Here is an 18,887-nt window from a genome sequence, read left to right as displayed (position 1 = left end):
GATTGGTGTTGCTGATGTAGAACCAACTTGAGACCTCTCAACAACATTTATTCATAAAACAGGCCTAGAACTATCAGCAGGAACATCAACCATGTACAATACCACCTGCCTATCATTCGTTATGAAAGAAGGATGGGTTTTTCCCCTAGTGGGCAAAGCATTTAAAATATAACTAATGTGCAAGTCACTAGGCTCACAATTTAACTCCCCGCTTTCCATTACGCTCGTGACCAAGTCATTATACATACCATTGCGACGCACGGCAATCGGCACTGTCACCTTGCTCACAGAATTCCAATTCCAACATTTTGCGGTCTCCTCCCATTCACCCATGTAATCACCACCTACTATAATATATTCTACAATCGACGCCAAAATAAAATATACAATAGACTATGACTTTGGACTATGCCTAGTCGATGACTCATTGATTACTGTGGTCTATTACTGACCGGAAAGCTGCACCAGATGCAGAACCAAAAAGAGCAGGGATAAAGCTCTTACCAGTTGCGAACTGAGGGTATTTGAATGGAGAAGTGACGGAATGTCGGAATGAGGCCGGAATTTTCGCCGGAAAAGTGAGCTTTTACAACAATGAGGAAAGCTCATTCTCAACAATTTCTACCATATTTTACTTACAATGGCTGAACTATGGAAGCTTGCCGTCGTTCGGGACCGATTATCCGGTGAAAAACCGAAATTTTAGCCAGAAAACTGGAGCTTTTGGAGGGAAATATTTTGTTCTTTATTTCTATTCCAGGTAATAAAAATGTTAGGGCTAAGGGAGCCAAAGTGTAGTTTTAAAAACTTTGGGCTGGGATTTGACATAGCAGTTCTATGACGTGCTGACGTCATAAATGGTGGTCAAAGCACCAATTTCTGAACACTTATGGCCTTTTTCAAAATAACTTTTCGAAATGGCCATTTAGCCAACTCTCCCCTCTAAGTCACACATTTTAAATCTACTTGAAAATTAAATTCTTTTAAGAATGATGAAAGAAATTTAGAATTGTAGCTGGTTTCATAGGTTCCGTTATAAAAGGATTAGGAATCAAAGATTTGTCTCTTTGCTTGCCCTAAAGAATAGGATTCATACTCCGTGTTCACATTATTTTCCTTTTTGAAAATTATTTATAAATAAAAATAGAAAACAATGAATTTTTTAGATTACAAAAATGTATTCATATGTAATATTCTGTTATAAATATAGTATATTAAAGTATCAAATTTAATATTTGGTCAAAGTCTCTACACTTATTATTGATAATCATAGATATTCTATTTATATAAAGATGGTTAATTATTATACTACCAAAAAAAAGAAGATAGTTGTTATATGGGGGTAATTTTACAAAGAGCATATTGTTATAAAGTTGGTCGTTGCTGTTATAGGTAAAATGTTGTTATCAGTGTTTTAAAAGGCAGTTTCAAGACTCGCCTCAGGGCAAAGCACTGGTAAAACGCCCCGAGGCTCACGTGCAGGGCTTTGTTCCTGTTAGGCTTACACCTTAAGCGCCTGACTATACGCCCTAAACACGCCTAACGCCTAACGCCTAACGCCCAACGCTCGGGGCTTGCCTAACAGTTCTTACACAAATCATATGTTAAATTCCTTAATTAAAATCGTTGACCCTCATAATTCTTTAACAAATGAATGATACTTAATAGTTTTTCATCTATAGAAATAAGAAGATTAAGTGTAACTCAAATAACAAGTCATAGTATTGCATATTTACTATTTGAGAATATCGTGAGGGTAAATATCACTTAATATTTCTTTTAAAAATACATAGCCAATTTGTACATTTTCACTTGTCATTGGTCTTTTGTCCTATATATCAAAATTATCATATTTTATTATTTCACTATTTGAAAGTAATTTTCGTTTTATTCATGAAGGAATCACGTTTTAATTACAATACTGATAAAGTTTATTGATATAAAATGAATAGTATGATAGTAATATTGTTTTAAGAAATTGTGATTTTTTCATTGTTTGAAAAGTCAAGATGTTTGAGTTGATTTGTATTCCATAATAGCTTTTATTTCATTGTATTGTTTATACTTTTAAAATTATGCTATACTCCCTCCGTTTTAATTTATGTGAACCTTTTCGGAGTACGAAGGTCAAACTTTATAACTATGACCATAAATTTTGACATAGATTTTTCAAGTTTGTAAAAACAAAATTTATATATTTAGAAACTACATTAAAAGTACTATAAGTCATGATAATTTATAATTCAAATAATATAGAAATAATGTAAGAAAAATGTGGTCAAAGTACCACCTAGTAGACTCCCCAAATAGTAATAGGTTCACATAAATTAAAGAGAAAAGACATGTTTTGGCCCCTGAACTTGGCACGAAAACTCAGTTTGGCAATTAAACTTAACTTCTGTTTATTTACCCCCCTTAACAAGTTACGTTTTAATTATTTTCCCCCTCTAATGCCCCAGACGTGGGCGTTTGTTTGACAGTTCCTCGGCCGCGCATTAATTAATTTGTTGTGAACTTTTTTTTTTTAAAATAAAATCGACGGGGTAACGGTTATAATACCGTTCCCCCTTTAATCCCACCCGACCCACCACCCTTTAGAACCCTATTTCTTCATCTTCATCTTCATCTTCATCACACCAGCCCCATTTTTTTCCTCCATTCATGAAATTCCTCTTGCTCACACCATTGCTCCTTCATATATGTATTCTTCCTCCACCAAATTTCTCCACCAAATTTCTGTCCATAATCACTCTTTGTGGTAATTCGAAAATATTGGGGGTTCATAAATGTCTCAAGGTAGTTGTTCATCTCACGTAAAATGTAATTGTGGGACCATTGCAAAGCACCTCACTTCATCGACTCCTAGTAATCCCGGACGGAAATTCTACAAATGTCCGAAGCCTAAGGGCAGTTCTTGTGGATTTTGGGAATGGGAAGATGAATTGTTCCCTGAGATTCAGTGGAATAATGTTCAAAATTTGACGTCGTCGTTAGATGCGGTCAAGATCGAAAGGGACAAATTGCAAGAAGAATTAATTGCCATTCAAGCTAGACATCTAATTGAAGTGAACAAAATGAAGGAGGAATTAATTGGCTTGAAGAGTAAACAGCAATTTGACTTGAAAAAAGTTCTAAATTTGGAGGAGAAACTTGCAAATACAAGGATGTTGCTTTTGATTTCGTGGGGAATATTTATTGGCTTTTTGGCGGCTTCCTTAATCAACTGAATTTATGTTGTATGTTGTAATCGTGTAGTAGGTAATGTAAGAACTTCATGCTCTTGTTGTAATGTAAATGTCATGGAAGAACTTTATGCTCTTGTTGAATAATTTTGTTGTTATGGAAAATATTACCTTGAAAATGATAGCAAAATTCGAGAAATTTTATATAAATTACTTTAAATAGAGAATCTGGAGACCTAATCTATCATTACGATCTCCGGATCCTCCTTTACATGAACAAAAAACACTATGCAGTTCTCATCTAAACATGCCTTAAAACACAACACATCTCCTATCCCTAATCCGGTAGCATCAATGAAGGCTTTCCAGCCTTGAGCGAGGCGCGTGTATACGCCAACCTTGTATTTCATATTATACTCATGATCGTCGTAACGAACAACAGCGTCCTTGTCGGATTCTGGAAGAAATTCCAGTATGTCAGTTGGAAGGATCTGCCAAAAAAACATGTTATTGACAAAAGAGGTAAAAGAACAATTGAAATTATATAATACGACAACACTTACGAAATTGTCTTTTTCGACGTACGATTTCGTCAATTCTTTGTCAAAACATGCAGTCAAACGAATGTCATCCATCTTAGATGAAGGCTGCCTCTTTAATATCACTATATTTGTTAAAGAGTTATTGGAGTTGAGTGAAAGTGAGATGGAAAGAATGCCTATTTATAATTGAGTTGAGTGTTAGTGTTAGGGGGGTAATAGTTAATGTTGTGTTTGACTGCTCAAGTACCAACTACCATCATTTACTAATCCAGATTCAATGTTGTGTTTGACTGCTCAAGTCCTTAACTCAGATTCATTGTATAATGCATTCACTTGCATCCATTCAATGTGTTTTCACTGCTCAAATCTGTACACTGCCCAACGTATATTGCTCAAATGTGTACACACTGCTCAGAAAAGTTTACTGCATTTATACACAACATTGCAGTCACTGCTGGGCAGCTTCTCTATGCATTTAATGTCATACACAACATTACAAGGCTCAACTGTCAAAAAACCAGGAAATATACAGCAAAATTACAGTCACAGCTGCTTAATATTGCAAGAATAGAATGTCATACAGGGCAAAATTGCAGTCACAGCTACTTAATATTGCAAGAATAGAATGTCAATACAGGGCAAAATTGCAGTCACAGCTGCTTAATATTGCAAGAATAGAATGTCAATACAGGGCAAAAGTGCAGTCACAGCTGCTTAATATGTTTCACAAAAACATAATTGACAAATGTACCATAATGGTTTCACAAATACAACACTAAAACCTGCAGTCACTGCTGCATAACAGTCAGTACCAAAGACATACACATACAGGACTAAACTAATTCAACTTCATTTCTCCATTTCATTTCTGGGCAGTTGATGAACTTGTTTGACTTAAAGAGTTCAACTCAGCAGATTTGGCCCTTGTTGTCATTCTCTTTTGTCCACTCATTTGTTGAAGACCTTGTTGTGTTATAGCTGGATTCCTTTTCCATTTTAGTCCTCCAGGTCTTGGTTTGTGATGTCCAAGACTACCAGTGACTACTGCTGAATTCATAGGCATGGTTGCAGATTGATTTGCCATTCCAGGCTGCATTAATAAAATAGATCTCCATTAGGCTAGATTGTTTGCATTAAATGGTTAATGAGGTTGCAAACTTACATTGACAATTTTGAAACCACTTTGGGTCTGAAGCACTCCCATTCCCACAACTCTTGGCCTCTTAAAGGGTGCCCCTCTTCCAGTAACTGATGCACTTGCATCAGAAGCCTAAGTCACATTTAAGGTGTCAAACACTTAGAATTGTAAAATTGATTAAGTGGTAATTTAACAAGCTAAGTAATACATGTGATGTAGACGACTGTCCTGTACCCCTTCCAGATTGAAATGCAGCAGCCCTGGCCTAATTCATATTTAAGTAGTTAGACTAAATATAAGACTATAATATTTAATCAACTAGTAAATAGCAAGGAAATTTTTTACCTGTTTGGTAGAACCTCTTGGTCTTCCCCTTCCTCTACTTGGTTGGGAATTACTTGGTACTGTAGAAGAACCAACACTTGACCTTGTTGAACTAGTACTTGTCCCTCTCCCCCTTGCCATTCCTCTGCCTCTGACAGATTGTGGATTCATAGGGAAACCCTTCTTATTGTGACCCTTTGCATGACACAAGCTACAGGTCATCTCAACACCTCTTTTTGACAGATTCCCTGTCTTGTTTTCTGTCTGCTCCTTTCTTCTACACTTCCTTGGCCTACCTGGCAGCTTTTTAATCTTAGGTGGGAGGACAGGAGGATTGGTTGACTTTGGCCACATTGCCATATTAGTAACATGTTGAATGAATGAGTTGTATGTTTTAAGGTAAGTGTCCTTAGTAACAGGTTGACTTTGGCCACATTGCCATCTCCAAGTAAAAGCATTCTCAACTTCAACCACTGCCCAAGCCAGTGGTAGCATCTGGTTGTTCCCATCTTTACAAACAGCCATAAGCATTTGCCCTTTACTAACACCTTTTAAAAAACACCCATCCAACCTAATTGCCCTCTTACAACCAGCCTTGAATGCCTTCTTCATGGCATCAAAACATATGTAAAAGGACTGAAACCTTTTTACTCCACCTTCAAAAGTTTCTTCACTCAGCCTAACCACACATGTGCTACCTGGATTAGTCCTTAAAAGCTCATCCCTATAATCCAAAATTCTTTTGAACTCCTCTACATTGTCACCCATGATTTGTTGCAAAACAATGCTTTTGGCTTTCCTTGCCACAGTCCTACCAATATACACCTCTAATTCCTTTCTTACCAAATTTTGAAGCTCAAAAATTCTAATGCCAGGTTCAGAAATAATTTTGTCCCTGTACCTTTCTGAAATATACAAAGAATTTACCAACTTGTTCTTTGTTGTGCCATTGCACTTGTGAACAGGATTATAATTCTTGACAACAAAATCTTTTGTTCTAGAATCAAAACTGGCAAACAATAACCATGGACAGCCAGCAGTACACTTTACCCTCACCCTAGTTGGTTCATTAACATATTTATCCAACTCTACATGTCCTTGAACTGCATACCTAGTAAGTGCTTTCCTAAACTGTTTAGCACTTTCAAATGCAAGACCAGTCTCCCAAACTATTTCTCTACACTTAGGATAAAAAATAACCCTATTTCTAATTCTTTTTGGTCTCCTTGACTTTTTAGTAGGCTTTTCAACCACATCTTCGTCATCAGCTTCATCATCAGTCTCTATTTCAAAGCTACCTGGATCATCTGAGTCATAAAATGGCTCATCCCCACCCAATTTTCCTTCAAATGTACTCTTACTCCTAGATAAATATTCATCATGTCCCATATCTACACCCTTTGGCCCTAAATCTATCCCTTCAGATCTCTTAGCCTTTTCTTTCTTCTTTTTTGATTTTAGAGCCACCCTATCTTTCCTTAGATTCCTATCCTCCTCATGGACATCACTATCAAATTCTTCTTCTTCTTCTTCACCTTCCTCTACCACTACATTGTCAGACTCCTCAGATTCAATCTCACTTTCTAAGTCAGAATCATTATCATCATCAGTTGCAGTAGCTGCAGTAGCAGCTGAAGTCCCACCCAAGGGTTCATCAAGACCAGCAGCCTCTTGAAACCCTAAGCCTTCACTACCCCCCAAATGTTTGACTACCCTCACCTGCCCCAACCTTTTCATTTATATCTTCCCATGTGGGGTTATCAAAAGTAGTAAAAGATTCCCCACCCACAGGGGTAATAGGTGGAAGAGCAGGGGGGACCACAATAGGTTCCTCAACAAGATGAGTCACAAAAATTACAACAATATCTCCGTTTTTTAATTGAGGTGCAATACCAATAATGTCCCTATCACTTTTAACTTCTACTAAATATCGACATTTAGGTGGTCTAATATATACACAACAAGATGAAACATTATAACCGATTTCTTTAACATAGTAAACAAGCTCAAAATAAGAGAATTTATCAAGATCAATATCAAAATAATCTGTCACACTACCTCCAACATACTTAATACGAGGGGTTTTTTCTAAATTACCTCTGTGGTTAAACCTCAAAGTCACAAACACATCGTCCATTTTCTTCACAAAACCTAAAATTAAAAACAAATGAAAAATTACAAGATTCAGTTACCATTTACACCAAAAAAAAAAAAACAAGTTAAAGATAAATTTTTTACAACTGAAAAACAGTAACATCAAATCTAGACAAACCCTAACGAGAACAACAACAATCGTGTACCTTTGTGGCTAACTAATCTTCAATATCACTCAGAAACGACAAGATTTACGTATTTTTTGGATTTTTAACTTTGCAATGATCGGTTTGGAGGTTTGGATCTGTAGTGGAAAGGGGAAAATGACGATTGGGAACCGTAGTGGGTATTTTGTTTGGGATGGGTCGGGTTAATTGGGGATGGGTCGGGTTTTTTAAGTGGGGACGGGTAAAAATAAGTTGGGGAATTAAATAAATACGTGGACCAATAAAATTGCGCGTGTCTAACACTACCCAGCCCTCAACTGGTCTGGGGCATTAGAGGGGGAAAATAATTAAAACGTAACTTGTTAAGGGGGATAAATAAACAGAAGTTAAGTTTAATTGCCAAACTGAGTTTTCGTGCCAAGTTCAGGGGCCAAAACATGTCTTTTCTCTAAATTAAAATAGAGGGAGTATATAATTACAAGTTGTAAGCAGGAGTGGCTCAAGGGTGAGGCTAGTAAAGCTTTTGTTTTAGACCCTCAACTTTTGAGGCCCCAAAAAATTTTACCGATGAATTTTATGATTTAAGTTTCTCTTAAATAATATTGAAGATTGTAAAAAGAAGTACAAAATATATATAACAAAAGAAAGAAAAAACACTATCTACGTTTTAAAACTTTGAACTAAACTACTCAAATCTTTATATTCTTAAATAAAGTTTTTACAATAACATCCTAGGTAATGTCTTTACAACACATGGCTAATATCTTATTGACTTGAATTGATCCCCACTAATATAAATACTAAAGTTACCATTATCATTTATTTATAGTTTTATTTTATTTTTTTATGTAATTTTACCAATTTAAAAATATTTATTGTAATTATAATATTTTACGAATAATAAAAATAAATACCCTCGGGGCTTACGCCCTGCGCCTCGATGCTTACGCCTCACCGAGGCAACTTCGCCTTTTAAAACACTGGCTGTTATAGAGAAGTAAAATATAACATAAAAAATCGGTTTCGAAAAAACTTAGTTGTTATAGAGAGATGATGTTATATGCGGATGCTGTTATAGAGAGGTCTGACTGTAATTCATTTCAAAAATAAATAATCGATTGGGTCATAATTAAATTAATAAAAAATTCTCAAACAGTCAACCCCATCTAGCTATGCATTTCTCATCGTTTGCTCACTTTAGTCTTGTATAGTTACTCTCGTTGGAAATCTTAATTTTTTCTATTTGTTTCATGTTTAAACTTTGAAATACTATTCATTTGGAAAGTAAAATGCAATACATCTGAAAATCAAGTGAATTGCCGAATGTCTATTGATACAAAAGAATACGAAAAACAAGGGCTAAGATTTTGCAGTTATATATACTGCATCTAAAGAACTATAAACCCGGTTCTTCAGTACATTAGGTGGTAACTAAAATAACATTCACCAACAAGTTTGGATATTTACTAGACTTGACTAGTATATGTAGTACTTAGTGGAGTCCTTGCGAGCGCTGAGGGCAAGATACAGAGATGTCTCTGTTGATGAAAAAATTTCAAGCGAAGGAGAAAATTTATTGCGTGTGACTCGAAATTTGTGAATACTAATTATGTTAGAATTCCTTACAGATTTGCTAGTGCTGAGGCTTGTCCTTGTATGCCTGCAAAAATTACTGTCCTTGCAGTTTTTGGGAAATTATGGTCCTTGTAGGATTGAGAATTACCTTGGTTTTATATAAATGAATTGTAATTGAGTATTCTTCCGACAATTCCTCTTATTCATAATAGAAAAGTTTCTCAGCTACTTCTACCCCGAGAACGAGAGACTTGACCCAAGCTCAGATTCTTATGTTATTTTTCTTCTCTATTTACTTTGAATGTGTATTGTGTACTAGTTAATCCATGATCTTCCGCAACAAACTTCAATCGTATAAATTTTAACATAAACTGAGGAGGTCTATTCCACCAAACAGGGAAGCTAATAAGTTTAGGTCTATAGTCATCAGCTAATTCAGATTTCCATGCAGACTTCAAATTAATCTGATGAAAACCTCTTGAAATTGTTATCTTAAGATTGAAGATGATCTTCGTGTCCCAAAAAATAAAGAAATTAAAGAAAAGAATGAAGATGATTTGATTAATCACTTTTGAATAAGATAGGAAATTGTAGTGTATCCATACTTGAAGCATTATCTCCTTCTAGAGTTTACAACAGGTGAAGCCAGTAAATGATTTACAATAATTTAATGATTTACAATGATCGGCAGTACATGAACTCAATTTGGACTAAATAGTAGATACATGCCACAATGAATGTATAGGAATTTCACTAGGTACAAAGCAAAGGAACAAAAATATTAAATCGTAATATAGGTCATTAATTAGTTTCAATTGTGTTTTAAACTATCTCTTATACCTCGTATTTGAATGTCTTACTAGATTAATTCCAGATTCCTGTTGATCATATTATTTTATTGCTCTTATGGTGGTTAACTATATGTTAACTCTCCATTCTTAAGATCCTCATATTACAGTTAGATCATGTTATACATTTAATGACCGGATGGCCTGAACGATCCTTTCTAAGTAATTTGTCGCAAATCATTTTAATCATAAACATACTTTTAATTATTCATCATTTCAGTCATGATAAAGCAGATACACGGATAATTAAAATCAAGCATAGCAGCAGATTGTTTAGTACATAATTACTTATTTAGGTAGCAAACCTTTGTGCTATAGCCAAAGCCACAACCAAATTACACACACACATTACTTTCACCGCATGATAAATATATGCGTCAAATTTAATCATCCAAATTCTTTAGTGCCCAGTTGAACTTCTGGCTCTGGCTGTAACCACTAGGGTGGCTGCCACCATGACCATGACCATGATGTCCCATGGCCATGGACGATGACATATGGGCGTGGGAAGATTGTTGCATCCCACTGCCAAAGCCACCATCATTATGGGCCATGGTGGTGCTGCTTGAGAAGTTGGTTGAATCATGTGGCATATGTCCATGATGTCCATGACTTCCATAGTGGCCATTACCATGGCTTCCATAGTATCCACCATGGTGTTGGCCACCATGGCCCATCATCATGTGACTATTATGAGAATAACCCGAAGGCCTCATCATTTGGCCATGGCTGCTGTCAGAATAGTAGTTTTGCTCGTGAGAGTAGGATTGATGCTTGTTCAACCTGACTTGAGTTTGTAGAACCATTTTTTAATATTGATGCTACTACACGAGAATTAGCTAATGATGTGAAGTTTTTGCTTGGTGCAATGTGATATTGAGAATGCGTTATATTTATAGGCTTTTGGGATGATTTACGACTAGAGGATTCTAATAATATACGTGATAAAATAGAGGATTCTAATAAGATAAGAAAGGCATCTCATTCCCATTTCGATTATAGAAGTTATAAAATGGGGCACATTTCTGGGTCGTCTCATTTGTTCTTATGCATTTAAATAAGCACAAAGCATTATTCGCCAATACCAACTTGTACATGCATGGAATCCATTATGCTAGCTATAGACTCATCATCGATCATTGCTAGTAAACCTCAGTATTCAGGAATATAACTTAATACTTCGAGTGGTGCATTTTGATTTAATCGAGTTGTTACCAAGACCCAAGTGAAGCAAATCAGTACCCTTAATTAGCCTAGGACTCTCCAATCTTACTGTTAATGTGATGTGTAACTTGGTGGCATCACGATGATGTTACAATTTCACACTTGCGTATCTATGTTTTAATTCTAGCACGGGCGTGACCTCTACACTGATGATTTTAATTCGAATTTTATATGAACTTCTACATATACTTTAAATAATGCCTAATTTAATATGTATCATTATTTTTTTTATCAAGTGTTGCTGAAATGAACCAATATATTTGTTCTTTCATATTATTTCAAAATATATTAAACTCTTATATTTTCTTCAAATTTGAGATGGTGTATTATCGATAATTTTTAAAATTAAAACGCGTATCATTTTTTAGGTTTTATATTGGCGTTTATGTTTAATTATTAACAAAACAACTATCATGTGTTTAATAGATCATATGTTTATCAGTTTTTCAATTATTACTGGAGATACATTGATTTATCAAAACTTTATCTATAACTCCAACAAAATAAGATTGCAATAGTATTCATGTTACAAAAAAAAAAAAAAAAAAATTGAACCAACCAAACATAAAGTGGCGGAGCTACAGCGGAGTAAGGGTGGTCAATCAAACACCATTCGTCAAAAATTACACTGAATATATAGGCTAAATATTGTCTTTATCGGATAAATAAATCTTGAACATCCTTGACACAGTTGACACTATAACTCAGCGGTCAAGGGTGTTGAGAACGGCTCGAGTGTCATGACTCCATGTCGCAAAATTGTTTTACATTTTTTCAGAACAAAATAGAACCAACCACTAGCTGACAACTTGGACTGCATCCTACAAGGATCGGGTATTTTCAAATGGAATATTCTTGTCTTTATTTACTAATTTTATGTGTTGAAAGAACAATGAAATTTATATGAGAAAATAATTTATTGCTATTTAAAGAGGAGAATTAATTTGTTATCTTTACATTTAAAGTATTGATTTATAGGCATCAAAAAATTAGGTTCAAAATAAAGACGCCTTTTTTATAGTCCGCAAATATCGTGGTGATAATTACACAATAAACTAGCTTTCTGTCTTATAATTAATTTCTAATTTGATTACCTTTAATTCTGTTTGAAATTTCAATGGGGAAAATTTTCGTTAAATATATACCACATAATTTTAGTCTTTTAATTAAAATGCCCAACATGCATAATGAATTCATAGACGATTTTGTAATGACTTATATAAATAAAGGTATCAAGTATTATTACGAATGAGTCTATTATAAAAATAATTCAAGGGCTGAAACCTCGTCGAACGATTTGATTGATATATTCTAATTATGCTTTCACTAGAAATTTTCTTCTGTTGAATTTACGTTAGTTTTGGTTTGTACAATTGTTAGGTTTTGTAACAAGTGTTTTTATCATTTAGCTAAATAGTAATACTACAACAACAACAGCAGCATATATACCAATGTAATTCCACAAGTATGGTTGGCAAGGATAGAATGTACGTAAACCTTGTCCCTACCTTTGTGGGATAGAAAGGTTGTCTCCGATAAACTCTCGGCTAAAAAGAAGTCTTATGCAAGCACGATAGAAAGAAAAATAACGATAACAAAATAGCAAGATAAACAAAGCAATTGAAGTAAAATTGAAGAATAAGATATTATGCAAATACTAGATAAGACTACTAATAAAGAGAATATGAGAAGAGGAGACTAGATCCCTATCGCTTTCTAGTAAAAGTACTATGAGTTTATATCATGTTTGACTGTCCAGTTGTACTCTCGTTTCCACGCTTCTCTTTATTCCTATCAGATTTAGTATTGTTTCTATCTTAATTATTTTATAGTTGGTACATGTTTAGTGTTGTGGGTTCGCTTAACTGGTGGTAGCTCGTTAAGTACTTTGTCACACGACTCAAGTGTCAGATTTGGATCGTGACAATTAGTCACACACTCACACTTATTATGCACAATATAATGGCCTATAATTATCTTTTAAATTATTTGATAGGATAAAATTTAATTTCTGCAAGCCCATGCGTAGAAGTTAAATTCTCAGCGGTAAATGAGACAGAATAGATTAGGTTTTGGGATGGCCTTAAGCCCTTAACAATAGTAATAAAAGCCTTTTAGTATTTGTCTTAAGCTTAACAATATAAGCCATAAAAGCAGATTGTAAGTACATTACTTATTTAGGTAGGAGACTTGCTATAGCCAAAGCCACTACCAAAATCACACATACTTTCAGAACATAATACATCAAAATTATTTTGATTAATCATCCATATTCTTGTGAGCCCAGTTGAAATTCTGGCTCTGACCGTAGCCACTCGGGTGGCTGCCACCGTAACCATGACCATGACCATGATGTCCCATGGCGCCCATGGACGACATATGGGCATGGGAAGATTGTTGCATCCCACTACCATAGCCACCATCATTGTGGACCATGGTGGTGCTGCTTGAGAAGTTGGTTGAGTCATGTGGCATATGCCCATGATGGCCATGACTACCATAGTGGCCATGTCCATGTCCATGGCTTCCATAATGTCCACCATGGCCCATCATGTGACTATTGTGAGTCGACTGAGAAAATGGCATGGTGGAACAATAACCCGAAGGCCTCATCATTTGGCCATGGTTGCTGTCAGAATAGTAGTTTTGCTCGTGAGAGTAAGCTTGTTGCTGGTTCAACCCTAGTTGAGTTTGGAGAACCATTCTGAATAATATTGATAAGCTACACAAAGAATTAGCTAAAGATGTGAAAAGTTTTTGCTTGGTGAGGATGTGATCTTGAGACTGCGTTATATTTATAGTGTTTTGGGTAGATACGACTGGAGGATTCTAACTATAGGCGTAATAAAATAGAGGATTCTAAAAAGATAAGAAAAGCATATAATTCCCCATTGATATTATAGAAAGTTATCAAATGCGGTATATATCCTATTATTTCACGGTAGGCATAGCTTAGGTTAGACATTCAAAAATGCTCCTAGCTCTATTCCCCAAATATCAACATATATACCGACTAGTTCACGGAATCCGATATGCTATGCGTTCATCATTGAATATTGATAAACCTCGGTATCGAGTACATAGCAAATTACATTGAGTTGTATATGCATTTATCGAATTGTACCTTTTGAAGGAAAATAAGTACGCTATGGAGGAGCTTCCAAACTTGGTGACGAGGGACGGATTATAATTTGAATATTATGGATTCAAGTTCCTAATTCAATCACATTCCATTTGATTTAATTTACGGTGTTCGAGATCTATTAATTATATAGTTGCATTTATTTAGTGAATTTTAATACACATACTAGGTCTGCCAAAGCTAGCTATTGGGTTCGAATAAATCTGTATTGGGCTAAATTCGTAGAATACAGCTGGACGAATACCATGGTGACACGTGTCAATAAGCATGACTCGGGTCCACATCAGCACACGGCACTTGCGGTAAAGTTCTAATGATCCCGAAGGAGATAAAGGGTCCAGTTGTGTGTTGTAACAACATGGCACCTGTTGAAAGGCAACGATAAACCGTTACAAGCAGACTTTCCACCTTCTACGGGGCGTTAATAGGCTTTATTGCCCTCTTTATTGTTCATCATTATTATGATATCAATGCACATTATTAGCAGGGGCACAATTCATGGAATGTGTAACCCTAGTTCCTAGTATAAATAGGAATTATCATTTCATTGTAAAGACACGAAATCTATATACAGAATCTTTCCACACTTTGTTCTTTATTTCCTTATAACTCGTTTGTCTTATAAGCTCTGAACTAGTTGCATTACCGGAGCAGCCAATCCGGATCTGCATCACGGAATCTACACCTAAGCCCAGGCTATTTCAAATTATTTACCTTATTTATATTCGATCTACGTTAGTTTGATTATCAATTGTCATATCTTTGTTGGTCAATTTGGTCCATGTGTCCTTGACCACGTACATAAATTCAACTGAACCGTTTTTCGGATAAACTGTTTGGCGCCCACCGTGGGGCCTGGACAATTGTGGTAATCATCGAGACCATTGTATGTTTCACTAACTCTTCGTGAATTCCACTTCTTGCCTTAGTATCAATCACATGTATGTCAGGAGTGAATGACAACAAGAACGCTAGAAACAATTTGGGCAACAATCAACTTGGTCCAGACGGCTTGCCTCTCCGAGATCCTGCAGTAGACCTGCAGCCCCAGATCGCCGACGGGGTAACAACAGGAGGTCGGTAGGAACATCTTATCATCGAAGAAGAAACTCCCACCGATGAAACTCTTGCGGAGTCAATGCAAATCCTAAGGGAGCAAAGCCCTGCAATGAGGGCGAAAATGGAGCAGATGAGGCAGGTCATCACTTCCCGCATGTCAAATCTTCAGGCCAGAGTTACAGCTCCCGGCACGACACCCACGACTCCAACTAATAGGAATGATGTCATCGGTAGTAGACAAACGGTGGGAAGGAATGGAGAGGCGTCAAGCAGCGAGTCTGTCCTGAAAGATCCTTTCCAGGCACAGGTCGTACGGTTCATGAGAGAGATCACCGGAAAAGTGGATCAAACTGCCAAAGAAGCCGAGAAAAATGCCAAGGAGTTTCAAAGGTGCCTGAATCAAATCCCTAGGGCTCCCCCGGTCATGGAGGGCCCAGACGCAAAGAAGTACATTCAGTTGGCATATAAGCCCGAGGCAGCACCGGAGTTGATCCCAAAGAGGTTCAAATGCCCGAAATTACCAAATAAGATGGGACAACAGATCCGCAAAAGCACATAATGGCTTACACCACGACGGTTAAAGTGAATGACTTGAAGGAAAAGGAAATTGAGTCGGTTCTGATCAAGAAGTTTGGTGACACCCTCGCACGGGGACTCTAACGTGGTACTCCCAGCTTCCTGAGCATTTGATCACCTCTTTCGCCATGCTGGCTGAGACGTTCATCAACGCCTACATAGGGGCATGAAATGTAAAAAAAGCCAAGAAGGCGGATATCTTCCGCATCTCTCAGGGAGAGTCAGAACGTCTTCGGGACTTTGTCATTCGATTTCAGAAGGAACACATGCTTTTGCCTGTGGTACCGGATGAGTAGGCTACCAAGGCTTTCACTAAGGGGTTAAACCCCTCAAGTTCGGATGCTTTCCGGATGCTCAAAGAAAATCTCTTGGAGTTTCAGGCTACTACTAAGGAAGATGTTCATAACAGGTATGAGTCAAAGATCCGGGTAAAAGACGACCTGCTGGGGGCTCCCGAGAGAGACCTCCCTGGACAATCGAACAAAGGTTTCGGTCCATATGGAGGCTCTTCGAAGAATAGTTTTTAGCCTTATCCACCCCCAGAAGCGACCGGTGGAAAGCCTAGCTATCGATCATTGGAAAAGCCAAATGCAATCAAGAAAGAGAACCACGTAAAGAACGGTCGCGGGTTGTAGCACAAGAACGCAAAGCTCATATGGTGGTTGTGCTAAGGACCCATCCGACATCGCGTCCCCCTAAGCCTCTGCGATCCGATCTCAATACCAGGGATCAGTCGGTATGGTGCTAGTTCCACGGGACCCCTAGGCACAAAACGACGGATTGATGGTATCTCTGAGAGGAAGTGGTAACATGCTCAGCAGAGGGCATCTCCAGGAATATCTAAGTAAATGGGCGAGAAATATTTTCGGGAGAGCCAAACCTGTTGAAGAGAAAAGCACTCCTGGCGCCCCTCCGCATGTTATCAACATGATTTTTGGCTGATCCATGATCGCCGAAACCAGTTTCACCACTTCAAAGAAAATGAATATCTCGGTAACACGAGAAAAAAGAACTCGGGAGCTCTCGGATGAAGACCTGATTACCTTCTCTGATGAAGATGCGGCAAGTATTACTTTATCCTACAACGCGCCTTAGTTATCATCGTGTTCATCGGATGCTGCCAAGTAAAGTGCGTGATGGTCGATCCGGGGAGTTCCGCTAATATCATCCGCTGGAAGGTAGTGGAAGAAATGGGACTCCTGAAAAAAATCATACCGGCTGCAAGGGCCCTTTCTGATTTTAACATGTCCAGTGTTCGTTCTACTAATGATGGATTACTTCTCTAAATGGGTAGAAGCAGGAGCCTACAAGAAGATCCGTGAGAATGAGGTGATAGACTTCATATGGCAACATATAATATGTCGCATTGGGATCCCGAAGGAAATAGCTTGTGATAACAGGCCTCAGTTCGTTAGATCCAAGGTCACTAAATTCCTCGAGGATCTAAATATCAACGCATCATCTCATCTCCTTATCACCCGAGTGTGAATGGACAGGTGGAGTCAACCAACAAAACAGTGATTCAAAATATGAAGAAGAAATTGGAAAACACAAAAGGGTCCTGGCTGCCCGAGGTGCTTTGGGCGTACAGGACAACGACTAAGTCTAATAACGGCGAAACTCCTTTCTCCCTAATATATGAGGCAGAGGCGTTAATCCTGGTACAAGTTGGTACTCTGAGTTTACAATAGCTCTGGTCCGATGATCAGCCCAATTCGAACGTGATGTTAGTTCAACTGGACTTGCTTAAAGAACATAGAAACCTTGCATATATCAGAATGATCGCGCAGAAGCAGTGGATGGAATGATACTACAACCGCCACACCAACCTCTGATATTTTAAAATTGGGGACTTGGTACTTCAGAAGGTAACACACAATACCAGAGATGTGAATGTAGAAAAGCTGGGTTCGAACTAGGAAGGTCCTTTTAAAGTGATCGGCATAGCTAGAAAGGGATCGTATCAGCTGGAGGATGAAAAAGGCCTCAAGCTTCCAAGCAATTGGAACGTCAATTTCCTAAAATGATATTATGCTTATCCGGGGATGACGCGGTCGGTAGGACTGCACTCTTTTTCCCTTCAACCGGTTTTTGTCCCAATTGGGTTTTTCCGGCAAGGTTTTTAATGAGGTGGTCATGTCTGGTTCTTTGTTAACGTCTTTATCCGAGACAAAAATAGAAATAAAAGTCGGATGCTATCACTGGGAACTGCCCGGGTCAGTGTAGCTTTCAGCACATACAACTGGGCTGACCACATTAGATGGAAGCCAGATTGTCACTTGTTTTTATTACACTTATGAGATTGAGGAATCAATAAAGACTCCCTTTATTTTCAAAATTCTTGAATTTCTTGCCATTCGAAAGCAGAAAATATCAACGGATGTTATTTATGGCATACCGAAAACTTGTGCCAAAATGAATGGGAGACGTCCTTTTCTAAAGCACCACAATGATAAGGGCCCTCTCTTATATGAAATCAAGTTAAAACCATGCTAAGGAAAAGGATAAATTTCAATAGCCTTAGCGATTGAACAAATCTTCACCGGTACGATAACCGGGTGTATTAAGCGAGAGACCGTACAAGCTCCGTTAAGGGGACTGAAAGTTTGGAAAACAAAAAACCAAATGAGTTGCTTTCCGACAGGTTAAGATTAAAACCCTCTAGCTCAAAACTGCAAAGCTTTAGAGTCCCAATTTTATTCTCCTTATCTTTTGAAGCAAAAGGCGATTTGTCTTAACAAAAAAAGTAAAGCATGTAGAAGTAATTTACTGTAAGGAACAAGTCATTGAAAGCATTAAGATAGTTGGCCATTATAAAAATTCTTCGGGATTATAAGGACCCAGAGGCAAAAGGTCATGAGCTCGCGAAAGGAACCAATACACTCGATTCCATGGTCCGTTAAGGCCCTTACAAAACAAAACATTCAAAATAACTATTCGAAAATGAAAAACAAGGGCATGGGCGCACAGGCCTGAAAGACTAAAAAAGCTTAAAATCTAGTGGAGGGAGAATCTC

General features: G+C 37.3%; 3 protein-coding genes across 3 annotated transcripts; 1 reads left to right on the top strand and 2 right to left on the bottom strand.

The window, feature by feature from the left end:
* The first annotated feature begins 2,786 nt into the window (after positions 1-2,786).
* On the top strand, positions 2,787-3,227 carry LOC132639632 (uncharacterized). Its single transcript, XM_060356071.1, has one exon. The coding sequence runs from the start codon at positions 2,787-2,789 to the stop codon at positions 3,225-3,227; it is 441 nt and encodes a 146-aa protein (XP_060212054.1).
* Positions 3,228-10,050: 6,823 nt separating this feature from the next.
* On the bottom strand, positions 10,051-10,750 carry LOC132642614 (uncharacterized). Its single transcript, XM_060359711.1, has one exon. It carries the CDS (start codon positions 10,674-10,676, stop codon positions 10,254-10,256), a length of 423 nt encoding a protein of 140 aa, XP_060215694.1. The 5' UTR covers positions 10,677-10,750; the 3' UTR covers positions 10,051-10,253.
* Positions 10,751-13,192: 2,442 nt separating this feature from the next.
* Positions 13,193-13,878, bottom strand: LOC132642613 (uncharacterized). The gene has a single exon (XM_060359710.1). The coding sequence runs from the start codon at positions 13,795-13,797 to the stop codon at positions 13,354-13,356; it is 444 nt and encodes a 147-aa protein (XP_060215693.1). The 5' UTR covers positions 13,798-13,878; the 3' UTR covers positions 13,193-13,353.
* Positions 13,879-18,887: the final 5,009 nt, after the last annotated feature.

The sequence above is a fragment of the Lycium barbarum genome, chromosome 5, assembly GCF_019175385.1.
Source record: "Lycium barbarum isolate Lr01 chromosome 5, ASM1917538v2, whole genome shotgun sequence".
NCBI classification, from domain to species: domain Eukaryota; kingdom Viridiplantae; phylum Streptophyta; class Magnoliopsida; order Solanales; family Solanaceae; genus Lycium; species Lycium barbarum.
The sequence above is the reverse complement of the archived record's forward strand: the minus strand, read 5'-3'. Positions and strand labels throughout refer to the sequence as shown.

Coding starts and splice junctions, on each gene's coding strand:
- LOC132639632 (XM_060356071.1), top strand. CDS start 2,787: ATGTCTCAAGGTAGTTGTTCATCTCACGTAAAATGTAATTGTGGGACC.
- LOC132642614 (XM_060359711.1), bottom strand. CDS start 10,676: ATGGTTCTACAAACTCAAGTCAGGTTGAACAAGCATCAATCCTACTCT.
- LOC132642613 (XM_060359710.1), bottom strand. CDS start 13,797: ATGGTTCTCCAAACTCAACTAGGGTTGAACCAGCAACAAGCTTACTCT.